Here is a 15,927-nt window from a genome sequence, read left to right as displayed (position 1 = left end):
AAATTCGTAGTTCATTGTTCGCAATTGCGTGCGAAGGAAGGTGATCTTGGGTGAAATATCCGACAGATTCAGGCAGGGTTGAAGGGAAGCGTTGGGCGCATATCGGGGGTTGAGCGGGTCAAAATGAAGCGAGTCAAGGCATGTTCGGATTCGCAACTTCAATTGACATGAGAACCTAACAGAAACGAATCCATTGATCGCGCGGACTCGGAGGATATCTTGTTGAAGGTTTTCTCGGCGAAAGAACAGCGACAGGCGATGCCCAAACCTGAAAGGGAAAATTTCACGGTCGACTTGAACTTATTGCTTATTTTCCGCAATCCGGCTACCTTTGGGATCTGCAAATCTGACCGTGACACAAGAAAAGTAATTAGTTGCTGTTCACAAGATAATATGGGAGAGCGGTCCTTAAAGTCGGCTGAAGTTCGAACGCTGGCGCAATGCGACCGTTGAAATCTCAGAATCACAACACATGGCACACGACAAGACAGCGCCTCGTCAACGGGATCAGCTTTTTTTTCCCCAACTTAATTACATCAGGTTCGCACAACGGGACCTGGAGACCGGATTAGCCTCAGATTCTCGTGAGTTGGTGCTGCAGGTTGCATGCACTCAATCAGAGCTAAGGACACCGCCAGTTCTACGTGTCAGGCCGGGAATAGTCCGCGCCTCAACCCTGGGGTCCTCCATCGACTCCAGTTCGCTTCCGCCCCGGTGGCGCCGTCAACAAGGCAAGGCGCAAGGGCCACAATTCCTGTTCAAGGCGAAAAAGTGCGCAGTTTGTCATGGGTTCTTCCTGGCGTAACTCCATCTGGTATGTGTCCGGCCGCGCTTTGAGTTCAACGTCAGAGCCCGCCTTGTCTTGGCTCGTGAATAAAGCCGACACCCAACCCCTCGAACCCTCGAACTCCAAGCATAATGAGTTGACGTATTTCTTCGATGCCTGAGATGGCAGAACTCGGTCCTCCATGCGGAGTACCAGCCACGGTGTTTGGAGCATCGGCAGAGTGTTTTTGTGGGACCCGTTCCCGCTCAAGCTCCATCATGAATTCCATGGCTCAGCAGATGGGGTTCGCGGAATCCACAGCGCTCAAAAAGCGAATCCGCATAAATGTAGAGACCATTCCAGAGCGCACTCCCACGCTTTCGTTTGGCTGCTTCATCGCTAAAGCCTCTTGTGTCCTGTCAACGCAAAATCCACCAACTGAGCGCGTCTTCATGCGCCCCATTCAAGGTTGCTGGATATCCTTCCATCGGAGCTCTCGTTTCGCTTCCTTCGGCTTTGGTTCGCGCTCTGCCGCGGTTTCTCAGAGATTCCCGCATGGTAGCCGCTAATTCTCAGGAAAGGTCCATAACACAGGAGGTTTTGTACCAAAGTTGACATTAGTCAAGTGGCGTCTAGCCTTCAGTTTTTGCACGTGAGATGATCTTAAGTCGGCTTCTGAGGCATATACTTTTGGAGGCATTTTGGGCCATAGCGAAGGTCATCCATTTCAACTACCCCGTAAATGGGGAGAAAACAAAGCACCTTGGATATTTATCATTCCTCGCTTTATAGGCGAACCACTACTTCGAATCCATACATCCCAAACTTTCGGAAAACGTGGCTACAGTGCATTCATTTCTTTCTTTTTAATATGCAGCCTTCTTTGGTAGTCTATGACCCGATGAGATCCTCGCATCAACAAGCCCTCCCTTTTCCTTTATCGTTTTCGTCATCATGTCCCGGTTCTTCGACCTCTCGTACTTTTAGCGAGTCTCTTATCGCAGTATATATCTCATCTATGCCATTTTTTTCCTCACGTCGCACCTCTATGGCCGCCTGGCGGATCATAACTCTGTCTGCTTCGGCGTTGATCATGTCGTGCTCGAGCAAGATTAGTCTCAGCCTCTCTTCAATCCGTGTCACTGTTTCAACCAGCTCTCGATCTTGACAAAGATACGTTTCCCTCTCAAGCACTGCACCACCAGCGCGGTCGTTAGCGCAAAACTTCTCGGTGTCGATGAATGCGCGCCCCGACACATTCCATAAGAGGATTTCTGCGTCCTCTTCGATGGTCCATGGTTTATCGTGGTTCCAATGTTTCGCTCTCCAGTTTCGGGAGAGACGACCTTTTAGTCGCATATCATTAAAGTGACCAGAAATTGAATTAATAGACCTTGCATTCCCCCCTGGTAGGTTTTTTAACAGCCAGTCGTTCGAAACATTCGGGTCCATGGCATTGACTACAAGGAAATTTTCCTCTTTCAACGTCCACTTCGCTCCTGAGTTGGACTTGTTAGAAAATACTTGGAGACAGGACTTTGGGTTTCACACCACTGGACTGTTTCACTTGACCCTATCAAAACATCTTAGTCCTTGACATGCAAATAAAATATGGAGCACCTGATCCCGGGATGTTGCTTACCTTTGGAGCTTGATAGCTACCCTGAGTGTCAGGATCCATCTTTTTTTTTTTTTTTTTTTTTTTTTTTTTTTATGATTCCGCTCTCTGTCGAGCGTTGGCTGGATTCTTAGTATCACAAGTATGTCAAGTGGACACAAGTCTTGTTAAGATATTTATACGAATAATGAGAAGCCTGAAATGCTGTTATTGGAAAAAGTATTGAATATTTGGCGATCTAGAAGTAGATAGAGGAGCCCTTTAAAGCTTTCGCGCTGAAAAGGTCGAAAACTTTTATATTCGGTCAAAAACCTGGCTTTCGAGAGATTCGGGATAGGCCGGCCGTCCCTTTCACCAAGGACATCGTTGATAGTCGGCACTTTGCTCTTAACAGCACGCATTTTGTCCTCTTTTCGGCTTTCAACGGATAGCTCACGATTTACTGGATCTTCCGATACACGCTCTTTCTCGAGCAACAATAGATCGAGTTTTATGGAGCTTAACCAAGACCAGGTTGAGATGCAAATTTTGTATGTAAACTGCAATATTTGGTCCTCTTCGTTAAAATATGAACACAATGACGGTTGGTTCCCTTGTTTTAGTAGTAAATTAACGCGGACGAGCTACATATAATTTTTCGGCGAGTCCCGACCATGCTTTTTTGGGAGTTTCATAGAAGCCCAACATCTTAGGTTTTTGTAGCGTCGGTGAAATTTTTGGCTGCTAGAATGCAGCGCGAGCTAAGGCCGATTGAGAGAGCACCATGTAATGCCCACAGGAGTGATTTCCGCCAGAATATTCGAAATAATGCACCCAATAGCTAGCTGTGCGCTTCCATATCAGGGAAACTTCAGTGTCAATGCCTTGGTATGTACTCCGTATATCAATTCTTAAGGAACCAAGGCTTGTAAGAGCTGGTGGATCGCCTATAGTTAGTTTTGGTATTCGCCGCCTTAGTGCCATGGCGGCAAAGAGCTTTTTCATATTTAAAAGTATAATGGTGCTCTGAGAATTATGGAGAGTTTCGATCAGGCCATAAACACTATAATATTTGGGGGGTAGGCAGTGATGCCTTCCAGCCAACAGGATACCTTTTCGAGACAACATGGTAGAATGGGCCTGAAGGAGTTGTCGTGTTTCCATATCGAGGTATTAAAATAAATTATTTGCTTGGCAGAAGTTTTTCATCTCCTAGAAGACTTGAATTTTCTCAGAAGTTGACAACTTTTGTCGGATGTGGTCATCTAGAACTGACATGTAATAAAAGGGTGAAATCTAGAACATGTGAATCTTGGTAAAGGGGTATTAGAATAGTTTTCCCCAGAAGCCAGGGGCATCTTAATTGAAAGGACGAGGAAGAAGCGAAGTCAAGCCTCTTCATAGGAACTTTGAATCTGGACAGTGCCATCCTGCTTAGGCATGTTGGGTTGCGTGAGGAGAGAGGGTGAGGCTGGTTTATATACCTTGCGACGAGAAAGAAAGGTAGAAAGATGTGAAGAGTTTTTAGTCCCCTTCATTGGAAACAAAATTTGCGACGAAAGTGATGCCAAAATCATGAAAATGGAAGGTTTCTTTCTACTGATGTAGACCTTCTGACGAAAGTGATGTGGAGTTTGTGAATAACATTGGAGATGAGTCCCTCACTTCTTCATTCTGCTGAAGATTAGAGGGTGAAGGAGAAGGCTGATGCAGCTCTGTTCACCGACATAGTGCCCCAATGAATACAACATAGAAAGCCGAGTCTCCACTTTGCTATAGAGACCGGGAAGTATCTGGAAAATACAGAAAAGGGTCAAAAACACTTCAAGGATGAAGGGTAGTGCAGAACAGATAGAGTTTTATATTCGACTGCGCATCTGTTAGTACAGACTTATCCATAGATCATTATAGCTGGATGGCTAGCTAATAGTAGCTGGCCCTCAAAACAACTTTCGCATTACCTTGGCCGTCGGTGGATTAGACGGCATCGGGCAAAAGCGAACTGGCCTGGGGAACACTGTACTCTAACAAATGAATCGCAAGGTGCTTAGCTGCTTCAACAACCATCAATGCATGACTATCAGACTGTGGCTATGAGGAATTGTTAGATGTGAGGTAAATAAGGTATTCTCAAATCTGTTCAAAGGGCAAATTATCAAGCAAGTAGGGAAGAGTATATATGCTCAGAAAAGAAGATACTGAGTGGGAAAGCGATAGTGTGTAATAATGACCTCCAGGGCCCTTTTAAAAAAGGGGCATTATACTAAAAGTGTTGGGTCTATATCAATATTTTCGATACGGAAAAGAGCCCGCTATGAACCTGCAACGGAAACACGGATGCGAATAAGAAGTCCGATGAATTAGAGAACAATAAAGGATCGAAGAAAAGCACCTGGCAATGCAAGACGTGTCGGTGGTAGGGTAATAAACCGGTCAATATGCTAAAGTCGGAATTGTCGGAAATAAAGTATATAACCGAAGCGTGAGTTAATGAGCTAGCTATAGCTGAAGCAGAGGAGCAGAGCAGCGGTTCATTAAGGGCGTGCAATTAAGTTGCGTAGCTCATCATCATCAAAATACCCAACAAATGCCCTTCGCAGGAATATTTTCCAAATATTTCTCCGAGAAATGGTTGTTGTCCCATTTCCCTCTTCAAAAGAATGTAGAGCTGGACTTTCGGTTTCCGACTTGGTGACGTCTTGGGGTGGGTGGTGTTCGCAACCTTTGAGGTCATCGTAGGTAACGCAGTCTTTCTGGATCTGAGCGAGGTCTGGACTCCTCGCAATCCTTCTCGCCAGCTTTAAATAACTCTTTACGGTCATGTCTTTCAGTTTAAATAGCTTATCGATACGAGTGTTGTATTCGACTTCGAATTTCAACGATGTGTTTCCGGTGGTGCTGCTGGGCCACGGCCATTCAGCTTGCTGCAGCCGGTACTCACGCCAGCTTGAAGGGGGCATCCTAAATTTCGAGTTCATTTCCGTAATATTGGCAAAAAGTTGGGTATATCCTAACCAAGTGAAAGGCTGGTTTGAATAAGCTGGTCCTGGTGGCGCCGTGCGAGAAGGTGGTGATGGTATCGTAAACCTTGGTGGTTTCTTTCCATCTTTTTGTTTCTTCTTTTTTTTTCGACGCTTTTTCTTCGACAGTTCCACGTCGCTTTCCCATGTGCTCCCAAAAGATGAAGTTTCATAAAGTTTAGCGTGAGAATCACCAGCACCTTTGATGTGGCGGTGAGTCCATAGTGCGGAGTCGTCCAAGCCTGAGATATTATACTCGATAATTCTGAGGGATGGAAAATAGTTTGGAACAACGCTCGGTGACACCAACGAGACTGCGTATCTTTCGGCCCATTTTCCGCCTATTTGTCGATGATATTTCTTTTTCGATTTTCTCAGGGTGGCCCCAAGGATATCTTTGTGCCTATTAAGCACGCGTAATTTGGCACTCTTAGAAGGTGGTGACGGTAATTTAGCCCATATGTCACGGAGGTCGCGAAGGTAACTTGTCCGGGACTGTGTTGTCATCTTGTCGCGTGAATCTGCTTCATAGTCTGGTTCCAGAGCGGCGGCTTGGTCTCCAATTTTCAAATCACGGAAGTCTTGGAACATGAAATGGTCTATATTCATATGCCCAAACATACTACCGACGACCACGTCTCGGTATTGCTTCACCCATAAAGTATACTTTTGCCAACACGTCTCGTCCCAATTTTGCTTAGAAGATGTTCTTGCTGGAGGAACATGGCCTATCAGGATGGCTTTCATGCTCCTATCTCTTATAAACTGAAGTTGGATTCGTAGCCATTCCATATGTTCATATCCGGGCTGAGATTTATCATAGCATCCATCAACAGCGTTATTTGAGGCGAAGAAGTACATAGTATTCAAGCTGAATACCGCCAACTTATTCGGTATGACTTCGACGTAAAACCAACCTCCTTGCACGAAGGAATGACGCTGTTCTTCTGGGATGAACTCACTCCACATGCGGGCGTATGTAGTCGTCCAACGGTTGGGGCCAGCATGAAAAATGTTATGGGGCATCACATCGTTGTTGCCTATCGTGGGAACGATTGGGATCCGCAGATGCATTTTCCCTTTGCTTGTCTCGGAAAATACGTCGCGCAAGCTATCAACCATGGCTTGGTTCAATGCGATGATTTCGGTTTTGGAGCGAGGGATATTTTCATCGTTGTCATGTCGCGCCGAATCGCCGGTCCACACCACGAAATCAATCGAATCACGAAGATTCTCTTGTATCCATTTGAACGTAGCGTTGACGAGGGTAAAGGGGCTGTCGCAATCGGTTCCAGCCGATCCCAGAGACCCCGCATCTCCTTTGCCTCGGTGACAGTCGTGACGCGAGTCGGAATTGGAAAAAGCCTTGTAATGGGAATCCGGGTGTATATCTATCGCGTCGCGTGTCAGCAAAATGGCAAGCCCCTGGATCCGGACGAGTATCGTATCACCTGTTATGTGGAGGAAACGGCCATGCAGCCTCGGTGTGTCCGAATTATCCAAAACATCATCTTCAGTGCTATACTCGGCGCCCGCTTGAAGTGGATGCTGTACTTGCCCGGTAACTCCAGATATCCAACCGGCAAGCAGCAATAATATCCACGGGCGTTTGGCCATGACGTCGTGTTGAGAAGGAGAGAGGGCGCCCTGGCCCAAAGAGCTCGCCCTATATCATAAGAAAATAATCCTGCGAGAAGACCCAGATGAGTATGGGGATTTATAATAAAGATTTAACGCCCTCCACGGAGCTTGATATATTTTTTTGTTCACCTCTTAGCAGCCGTTAAGTGCAACCTTGTTGGAAAGTTTGGCTGATGGTCCCGGACCTGGCGGCTCATTGGCCCACGGCGGCCCCGCGCGACATGAATGACATCAGCTCGCCGTTGACTTGTGCGCGTTTTCTGCAGACGTTCGCAAGCCACCAGTGGTGTGTGAGCCAACCTTGCAATCGTGAACGTGATACTGACACGGCGTTGGATTGGGTCATAGGGACACGCGCTTTGGTTGCCATCAGATGGCTTAACGAGCTAAAATATGGATTTGATCTCCGTTCCTGCGGAGAGGCTAGAGTAGTTTACTTATATAGCTAATCTCCCCGGTCAGCCCCCGGTTTCACCGGCGACGCAACGAAGATCGGAAACGATTAAAAACGACGGCCATACAGAGTCAATAGGCCCATTAATGTGGTATATATGGTACAATTGCATGATAAGACTCCGTATGATGCTGCAGGACTGGATGTTTTGGGAAGCTCGGCCGAGGTACATAGCCACCAGAAAATCCACAGTCGCGAAATACCATCTCAGCGTTGAATTTGGTTGAACGATTGATGAGGGTGAGTTAGTTTCACGCGGGTCCCTCCTCCAAGTCTAAGATTCAGCCTTGGTTGAACTCAACTCCGTCGGCTTTGTGAAGCTCTGTAGCTTTTTGAGTTACCTCCCGTTATCCCGGTGGGCTAACCAACTAGTAGTTACATGAACCCCTCCCCAGGTCTCGTGCAACTCCCGTGGTATTTGCGGCACGTTTCTTCTCATTGTCCTATCGTCTACTTGCAGGGTGAAGTCCCATTATTTACTCCTATCTTGCTGAGAAATCTTACGTTTTAGTATTACATCCAAAGAACCATGTCGGGCTTCCCAAGCTTACAACCCGCATTCACGCTCCAGGTAGGCTCCTGTATACCTGATGCCCCTCTATGCCGAAGGACATCAAAAGCTAAACCGATGGCGGGCCCGGAATAGGTGAAAATTGAGCCAGCGGCATCTGTTGGTATGGCAATGTCCCAGTAGCTATCATTTCACGATAATTGAGACGCCACACTACAGGAAGTGCATCGCAGCAATGCGGCCTGCTCATCACGGTGCGCCTTGCAAGCAAACCTCTGACCTGATGACCTCGAATGACTAACATTTCCTATCAGCCCATGGTCGGTGGTACAGTGAGGAGTGAGCCGGGCTTCTCCCCGGCATTCAATGGGGAGTTCACCGGCACTGGCAACGATTACATCCACGTCGATCCCGATGGGAAGCGTTTTAGACTCAATGCACATGGCCTTATTCGGTAGGCGTTTTCGATGAGCCTCCCGGACGTTGGAGACTGACCAAACGCTTATGCTAACAGAACGGATGACGGCGCGGTATGAAATCACCAACCCTTTCGGCCCGGCCATGCCATTATACTCATACAGTGTCTGCTCTCTATATCAATAGTTGGTATATCTCCTTTATACAGGCATTGTAAACGTTACTCCGGAACTCAACGCCATTATGAGTGGTCAATCGGAATCAGCAGTCACACCTTTTGGTGATGCATGTATGTTATCTACCGCCCCGCTTGCCTGATGCTACCGTTCTTGATTTACTAACATAAAATTTTGTAGTTACTCACCTTACATTCAAGGCACGTATATCCGCCCAGTCTGTTGGACTACATATAACCATTTTGGCCAGACGCTAATTTCTCCCTTATTACGGAATAGACTGGAGATGAGCGGTACACCTTCCTCGAGTCGGGGGTGTTCGTTGCAGCCGGACATTTCATCTATGAGAAAGGTCAGCTGCCAATTGTAGAATACAAAGTTAGTAAGGTCTGCAAGGGATGAGGGTTATCAGTTTAAGTGGGTGTTGGTTTGTGAGAAAGGCACAGAAGCGAACATCGTGTCTAAGGGGTTAATGAAAATATTCTTTCATATTATTGCCAAGTCGTAGGTTATCAGTGGTCCGGAAGTATTCAAACCAAACGGCAACCTTACGATAGCTGAACTCCTCTCCCGAATTGTCTATTCGAAGAAGAAAAAAGAAAAAAGAAAAAGAGCGCTGCTTCGCTTAACCGAGTAATGGGTCCCTCTCACCCTCATATCCACTCATACTCTCACCATTTTCAGCTTCAAAGAATGCACGCTGTCCCCTGGCCCCGTCTATGTATGCTCCAAATCCCATACTACTCCCCCACCCTTCACTTAGCAAATCGAGAATACCGATACCAGAAAAGCTCCCTGATATCCCCCCGTCTTGGTCTTCTAAACCTCTCTGCTTTCGTTTTAGTTTATTTATGACCCGTGTAACCACCGTCCACACGAGTAGGCCAACTATAGAAGTCCCCAGTATAGATGTGATAGCCGTTAGTACTGTAATCGTGCTCACAGCACACCCAAGCGGTCTGGAACGGAGTTCCCATTGTTCTTTTGGGCCAAGAGGGCAGATCGAATTGTTCAGGACGGGCGAAAATATGGGAATCGTGGATGGATTTGGGACACAGGCTGAGGACTGGAGTTTGAAGAATGCACTTTTTAGATGGGGCTCATGCTTCATGCCCATAGCCAGGCATTGATAAAGAAAATACAGATATTGTGGAGAAGGAGAGATTTCAACGTACGAATGGACACCAACTACAGGAGCTTGATGCTTTCAGACAGCTCCAGCAGTCCTGGAAACCCCAGCAGAAACGGAGGAGGTCATCGTCGCTGGATCCGCTCAACGGCGTGATGAGAGTATTAAGATTGTCCATGCCGATGAAAAGAAATGTAGATGGCCAAGTGTATATGGAATGCGATTGTAAATGCATAAATTCTCACATCGCGACAGGGAATAAGTATTTCGAATCCCACGACAAGAGTAACGATCCGTACGGCACATCCAGGTAAGGGATATCAGACTTCGGCTCTTGGGGCTAGGCGTCCATTTTTGTGTAACCACAAGGTTCTCGACCGCGCCAAGATATTCCTCCAATGCAGAAATACGTAAATCAAAAATGTGCTGGAAGTCACTGATAAATATGTGGGCAATCATCGAAAGTCTGGCGTATGGCCGACCGATACTTTGATAGACTGCGACATCGGCTAAGGCCGTATCAACAAAAGACGGCGAGTTTGGACAAATAAATATCTCATCATAAGCACCAGAAGCGCCTGTGCCTTACCGGTAAACCCATCCATATTAAGGTAAAAGGGGGAAAAAAAAGGAAAAAGGAAAAGACAATACAGATATTAATGAGACAGAAGGGAGTCAATCTCGAATAGAGAACCCCTGAAATCAATTCAGGCCCTAGAGAAGAAAACCAACTTTAATTACTCCCGTACATAAACGCACGAATCCTCTAGTGAACATTCATTCCACATGATAATCATTGCGGTATTTCGCTCAGAAGAAAAATTAAACCACACGTTTAACCTGAACAGCATAGTCTGTTAGTCTTGCTGCATAAAGGGGACTGGACAGCTGGTCCAAAGCCATCATACCTCGAAGAACCTCTTCAACCACCAGACCTGGAAAATGCCGTTTGAAATGAGCACGCCCAATTGGAAAAGACTCCACCATTTTACTCTAGCATTCGTACTTTCGGCGGTATTTCTGTGGGTGCGTTCGCGGACGATGATATACTGCTGCTCATCCTTCACGTGGGCGAGCTCTTGAGACAATTTCTTCACTGGTAAGGATTTCAGCGAATGCTCCTCGAATAAGGTAATATTCACATGTGGGTGGCGGTAAACAGACCTTCAGTCTCCAAGGGATCGGTTGGAAGTTCGGACTCAGGGACGTAGACAATTCCATGCACGTTGAAGGAAACCTCTTTGCTGTTTGAGGACCATGCTTCGTTTCCGAAGCAGTATACATATTTACCGTCTCGGGTTGCGGTAAAGGAGTACTCGTCGGAGGATACCGATGATTTGCTGTACTGATGGTGGCCGGCTGGGTCCTCGATCTACGCAAGTCATAGCCGTCAGTTGGGGCACAATGGGAATGACGACGATATCGGGGGGAATCCCAAATCAGAAGCATACCCAGAAGTTGATGTCGAGATTATCGCTTCCGCCGAATTCTCTATCACCAGTCTGGAATGTGACTGTCATTTGGTCTCCAGAACGTAATTGCTCGAAGAAGCATTCCCTTGAATGTGCGCGGAGAAGAATGTTATGTGATGAGACTACCCCTATCCACCCCAGGATGACCACCAAATAAGTCGAAGGAGAGAAGCGCATGATGAATTTGTTCTCAGTATGTTCAATTCAGTGTGTGGCAGAACTGAGAAGCAATGAGCGAGAAATGAATAGTGTGCTGGCCTGGATATCTATGTAAGTGTCTTGACACCAAGTGTCCAACTCAATTTCTAGCAACGAAGCGCGCACGGACCAGGTACACCCAGTGAGCGTCGCGAACTTTCATACTATGGACTCCGTACTCCGTACACATAGAATAAACTCTTCCTGGGCATCCATATCCCCCTACTAGCTTTCGTACCACACGCTTTAAATTGATTGACGGCATAATCCTCTAGCTTATGCTTTGATTGTCCCTCATATGCATAGAGGCAATACAGATTGTAGATACTTAAGCTATCCTCTAAAAGAATGAGAACAGCGACTGAGTGCTTAGTCTGTATTCCTACGGAGTACATGCCTTTCACTTTGCATAAGCAAGGACATCGCTAAACAAATGTTTATAGAATTCCCCTGGTCAAGAACCAACTGGTATGTACTGTATTGGAGTACATAACAAATGGATCAATACAGTATGAAAGACATGATTTTTCACACTTGCCCTTTCTTCAATGTTCAATAGCCTCTGGCCAAGTTCTCAGACCAATTCCTCATTCTCCCAAACAGCGGAACATAGAATTCTGCATCACTCAATTCCTTTCATCGGAAGTTCGGAACTTTAGGCTTTTAATAAACAAGATGCCTCTTTCTGGGCATCCTTTGCCAGAGATTAAGGTCTCATTTGCTGATGTTTTCAAAAGTTCAAAGACTTTGCGTGAGGAAGCTGCAGCGGCAGCTTTGAAGGTAATCATCATACAAACATACTGTTTGTCAAATGAAACCTCCTAACCATTCCTAAGCGATCTCTATTAGAAGCTAGCAACAAGGAAGCCGAGGAAGCCGGGCCGCCCCCGCCGCCTCCGAAGGAGCCCATCCCAGCAACAGAACAAAAGACGGAGGCGAAGCCTGCAGCTCCCGAGTCGGGGCCGGGGCTAGCTGCTAAAGCCTGTCCAGCGGAGGCGGCCACTTCAACAAACTCCATTTTGGAGTGGACGCCAGAGCAAGATCTACAGCTCTTGAAAATGAAAGCTGAATACACCCCTTGGAGAGCTATATCAGCATCCATTGGGAAACCTGTGTTTGCATTAAAGGACCGCTGGGGAGTGATTCAACCAAAGACAAGTGCATCGAGGGACAAGCAGAAGGCCCAAAAGGAAGCGAAGCCGACCAAGCTGGAAAACGAGAAGACCCGTGAACGCAGGGTCTCGTTCTCCGAGCCGATAGTTACACCGGATAACGTGAGTTCCCATACTGCCTATCACAACGTCTTCCGTGTTTACGCTTCATGTTAGCATGCTTACACTCTCCTATTCCCGTAATTAACTGTAAGAATAGGACGGTGCGCGGGACGCTGACTCCTCTAAAAAGGTTCTTTACCTTGACGAAGCCTTCACGCTGGAAGATGTCATCCTCCTCAATCAAATCGCCGCAAGGTATGATGAGGATAAGTGGATCAGGATCAGCTCGCGTTTCTTTGATAAAACTGGCAAACGGCTCCCTCCACGGATTCTCAAGAAGCACGTTTGCGTGGATTGAGCCGCCGAATACTCAAATCTAAGGAAATATCCACCTTTCCGTTTCACCCTATGAAATCCTAGACCTAGGCATGGGTTCTAATGCTTTGAAATTATCCATCATAGACAAGGCCTCTCTGAGTCTGCGATTAGCTTCATGATATAAGAATGCCAAATGACAGGTCCTTGTTCAAAGCCAGGCACCTTCTCTGTAGGATGGTAGCGTCGTTCATGTAGATTTATGGTTAGGAGGCGAGGTAACATTTGCAACCCATATTTCAGGTACCAAGGAGAAAGTCTATCACTGGTTCAACTTGCTCAGAGCGAATGGGTAAGTGACACGGCTCCATTTATTGCACTGTGATCACTATCTATGATATATTTAGATCTGACAGCCGGAACTGTTCATCCCTTTTCGTCACAACTGTTTACTGGTCAGGAGTCTCTGGGCTAGAACGCAGCAGCTTTGTGAAACAGCACTTGGCCCTGTAAAGTGGGCGTAACGTGTACGGTTCCCCTGAATTTTGGGTCCAACCTGCAAAGGATTGTGGCGCATTACTCTGATTTTGAGCCAATAGTGGTTAGGTGTCAGCTGGTGGCTTGGCCCTTTTCAGGATAGTGCAACGGGAGTGGTGATACTAGCGCAGTTTCTGAGACTGTATTAGGATTACGCCGAGGAAACGGCGCGCTCCAACATGTTTCCCACGGGCGGGTGAGCTTGAGAGTTTGACATTTCCGCTGTCTTTTCCTCTCCCTCTCCTGGCTGACGACATTGAGGTGGATTCGTTCCCTTAAAATCCCATATCATTCCTATCCTTCGTTTTCGCCATTTAGTCTTTATTCCATCTCTTCCTTCTCCCATCCCCTTTCTGTCGCTGATTTCTTTCATTCACTTCTTTCATTAAGACCGGTTTCCTCCCAGCTTCGTCTCGGTTCTTTTCCCTGCACCTTGTATATCGTACATCCGTGGAATTCGTCATTCGCTGGGAAAGTTGATAATGCGTTTGTCGACTCTCCTTCCTCTCGCCCTGGCGGCCGTACCCTCTGTCTCTGCGGCCGGCAAGCTTGGCTTTGCTCTCGGTGTTAAGAATGCCGATGGTTCCTGCAAATCCCAGGCAGACTTTGAGAAGGATTTCGATGTTTTGAAGGCCCACTCAAATATCGTCCGGACATACGCCGCGGCCGATTGCAACAATGCTGAGGCCATTGTTCCAGCTGCTAAGAAGAAGGGATTTAATCTTGTCTTGGGTGTCTGGTGAGCCGAATTGATTGCTCATGTTTGGATGCCGCAAGGGCATGTTAGAAAAGAGGGTCTAACCAGCGCCCGGTTCTATTAGGCCTGATGTCCTGGAGTCCTTCGACGCAGACACCAAAGCTTTGCAGAAAGTAATCCCAGGAAATGAAGATGTGATCACCGCTATAACCGTCGGCTCTGAGACTTTGTACCGTGGCAACTTCACCGGCCAAGAGCTTTTGCAGAAGATCAACCAGGTTCAGAAGATGTTCCCCAAGGTTAAGGTCGGCACTGCAGACAGTTGGAACAAGTATGCCGATGGTACTGCTGATCCAATCATCGCGGGTGGTGTCAAGTATCTGTAGGTGCATTCGCCGCCGAACAGAAGGACGGGACATAACTGACCAGGATTACACTTTGCACAGACTCGTCAACGCTTTCGCATTCTGGCAAGGACAGGACATTTCCAATGCCACCGACACATACATCGATGACATGATGCAGGCCATGGTTCACATCCAGAAAGTCGCTGGAGCGAATGCTAAGCAAATTCACATTGCTACTGGAGAGACCGGTTGGCCAAGTGGTAAAGACAACTCCAATACATTATCTCGGCCTTCAGCCTGGCATATGATGTACTGATTCTTCTATAGACGGTGGAAGCGACTTCGGTGCTGCCAAAGCTGGAACTAAAAATGCTAAGACCTTCTTTGAGAAAGGCGTGTGTGCAATGCTTTCCTGGGGCGTCGACGTCTTCTACTTCGAGGCTTTCGATGAGCCATGGAAGCCAAAGAGCATTGGCGACAATGGCAAGGCTGCTGACGAGACTCACTGGGGCTTGTACACCGCTGATCGCCAGTCCAAGTACACGCCTGTGTGCAAACATATTCGATCTTGATATAACCACCACCTGAGGCTGCTGTGCTGGTCTCCGAGAAAATGGATGGGTCTAACAGTTTGGGAACGACCCGATGCCTAAGGGCTTTCGCATGGTTGAGGCCGCTCCTTAATTTTGTTTTCGCGATCATCTAAGGTAGGCGATAGAAATATGGCTATTGCAGGCAAAGTTGGCGCATTGTAGCTACTCTCTTTAGACTAATTGAAAATGCGATTGTTTTATCAATGTGTCCCCCCTGATTCATGTCTCATGCGTGCGTGCTGCGCCGTATGGCCGAATTACCTACCACACAAACTGTGGAATTAACTTATGCCTTTCGTCTCATGCAGATGTCAAGAGCCTACTTGATCTATGATGCCTTTTTTTTTTTTTGTCCCCCCAGAAGCTGTCGTGTCAGGGATGCTATAAATAATTAAATTATCCGGGAATTCCATATCCTCAAATTATATAAAAGCATCTAGGCCCCTTTTTGATGCGGAGCATTCCCCTTTTTCTGGTCTGTGCCCAAGCACCCGAATACTGTGTGGTTGCGGGCGGCAATTTATTATGCGATGGGAAATTAGTGTGGAAACCAATAATTCCACTCTTGATGATTTCCCCCTGGCCGCCTAAAACTTATTTTGCTCCGGTCAAGTTTGCGTCCCAAACCCAGCAGGCCCGAAAGCAACAAGAGCTTAATCCAGTGCCTTTGGTGATGCGCACCATGGTTCATTCTCTGGATTACCCAAGCTCTCTCTGACCCCGGCTTGTTTACCACAACATCTCCGTACTTTTTTGTTGTTTCCCGACAATCCTCGTGGCACCAATTCTGAGGCGTGGTCCACCGTTTTGGTCGCGTCAGGTGCCCAACGAAGACTCCTCGCC

The 15,927-nt window shown here is 47.0% G+C and overlaps 7 protein-coding genes across 7 annotated transcripts; 3 read left to right on the top strand and 4 right to left on the bottom strand.

The window, feature by feature from the left end:
• Window positions 1–670: 670 nt before the first annotated feature.
• Window positions 671–1,000, bottom strand: D8B26_006663 (uncharacterized protein; the record flags this gene model as incomplete). Its single annotated transcript, XM_066125254.1, has 1 exon — window positions 671–1,000. One exon carries the CDS (start codon window positions 998–1,000, stop codon window positions 671–673), a length of 330 nt encoding a protein of 109 aa, XP_065981336.1.
• A 681-nt stretch (window positions 1,001–1,681) lies between these two features.
• On the bottom strand, window positions 1,682–2,447 carry D8B26_006662 (uncharacterized protein; the record flags this gene model as incomplete). The annotated part of the gene is made up of 3 exons (XM_066125253.1): window positions 1,682–2,265; window positions 2,318–2,339; window positions 2,409–2,447. The coding sequence occupies 3 exons, from the start codon at window positions 2,445–2,447 to the stop codon at window positions 1,682–1,684; spliced, it is 645 nt and encodes a 214-aa protein (XP_065981335.1).
• A 2,187-nt stretch (window positions 2,448–4,634) lies between these two features.
• On the bottom strand, window positions 4,635–7,122 carry PPN1 (Endopolyphosphatase). The gene is made up of 2 exons (XM_066125252.1): window positions 6,835–7,122; window positions 4,635–6,774 (listed from the first exon to the last, which is right to left on the bottom strand). The coding sequence occupies exons 1-2, from the start codon at window positions 6,998–7,000 to the stop codon at window positions 4,898–4,900; spliced, it is 2,043 nt and encodes a 680-aa protein (XP_065981334.1). The 5' UTR covers window positions 7,001–7,122; the 3' UTR covers window positions 4,635–4,897.
• Window positions 7,123–7,889: 767 nt separating this feature from the next.
• D8B26_006660 (uncharacterized protein) lies at window positions 7,890–8,984 on the top strand (the record flags this gene model as incomplete). The annotated part of the gene is made up of 8 exons (XM_003070113.2): window positions 7,890–8,049; window positions 8,125–8,152; window positions 8,209–8,243; window positions 8,304–8,443; window positions 8,504–8,519; window positions 8,593–8,695; window positions 8,763–8,782; window positions 8,862–8,984. Exons 1-8 carry the CDS (start codon window positions 8,008–8,010, stop codon window positions 8,982–8,984), a joined length of 507 nt encoding a protein of 168 aa, XP_003070159.2. The 5' UTR covers window positions 7,890–8,007.
• EMP24 (p24 complex component) lies at window positions 8,860–11,445 on the bottom strand. The gene is made up of 5 exons (XM_003070112.2): window positions 11,163–11,445; window positions 10,876–11,083; window positions 10,620–10,807; window positions 9,758–10,551; window positions 8,860–9,470 (listed from the first exon to the last, which is right to left on the bottom strand). The coding sequence occupies exons 1-4, from the start codon at window positions 11,358–11,360 to the stop codon at window positions 10,534–10,536; spliced, it is 612 nt and encodes a 203-aa protein (XP_003070158.1). The 5' UTR covers window positions 11,361–11,445; the 3' UTR covers window positions 8,860–9,470; window positions 9,758–10,533.
• A 611-nt stretch (window positions 11,446–12,056) lies between these two features.
• D8B26_006658 (uncharacterized protein) lies at window positions 12,057–12,953 on the top strand (the record flags this gene model as incomplete). The annotated part of the gene is made up of 3 exons (XM_066125251.1): window positions 12,057–12,161; window positions 12,218–12,655; window positions 12,753–12,953. 3 exons carry the CDS (start codon window positions 12,057–12,059, stop codon window positions 12,951–12,953), a joined length of 744 nt encoding a protein of 247 aa, XP_065981333.1.
• A 734-nt stretch (window positions 12,954–13,687) lies between these two features.
• BGL2 (glycoside hydrolase 3 protein) lies at window positions 13,688–15,295 on the top strand. The gene is made up of 4 exons (XM_003070111.2): window positions 13,688–14,186; window positions 14,269–14,526; window positions 14,591–14,751; window positions 14,819–15,295. The coding sequence occupies exons 1-4, from the start codon at window positions 13,930–13,932 to the stop codon at window positions 15,061–15,063; spliced, it is 921 nt and encodes a 306-aa protein (XP_003070157.2). The 5' UTR covers window positions 13,688–13,929; the 3' UTR covers window positions 15,064–15,295.
• Window positions 15,296–15,927: the final 632 nt, after the last annotated feature.

This window comes from Coccidioides posadasii, chromosome 3 (assembly GCF_018416015.2).
Source record: "Coccidioides posadasii str. Silveira chromosome 3, complete sequence".
NCBI lineage: Eukaryota > Fungi > Ascomycota > Eurotiomycetes > Onygenales > Onygenaceae > Coccidioides > Coccidioides posadasii.
The sequence above is the reverse complement of the archived record's forward strand: the minus strand, read 5'-3'. Positions and strand labels throughout refer to the sequence as shown.

Bases quoted from the DNA above. Each gene is read 5' to 3' on its own strand.
- PPN1 (XM_066125252.1), bottom strand. From the start codon at position 7,000: ATGGCCAAACGCCCGTGGATATTATTGCTGCTTGCCGGTTGGATATCT. The intron at 6,775-6,834 runs GTGATACGATAC...GCGACGCGATAG, and splicing joins CCGTTTCCTCCACATAACAG to ATATACACCCGGATTCCCAT.
- EMP24 (XM_003070112.2), bottom strand. From the start codon at position 11,360: ATGCGCTTCTCTCCTTCGACTTATTTGGTGGTCATCCTGGGGTGGATA. The intron at 11,084-11,162 runs GTATGCTTCTGA...TGACTTGCGTAG, and splicing joins ATCTCGACATCAACTTCTGG to ATCGAGGACCCAGCCGGCCA. The intron at 10,808-10,875 runs GTCTGTTTACCG...AATCCTTACCAG, and splicing joins CGATCCCTTGGAGACTGAAG to TGAAGAAATTGTCTCAAGAG.
- BGL2 (XM_003070111.2), top strand. From the start codon at position 13,930: ATGCGTTTGTCGACTCTCCTTCCTCTCGCCCTGGCGGCCGTACCCTCT. The intron at 14,187-14,268 runs GTGAGCCGAATT...CGGTTCTATTAG, and splicing joins AATCTTGTCTTGGGTGTCTG to GCCTGATGTCCTGGAGTCCT. The intron at 14,752-14,818 runs GTAAAGACAACT...ATTCTTCTATAG, and splicing joins AGAGACCGGTTGGCCAAGTG to ACGGTGGAAGCGACTTCGGT.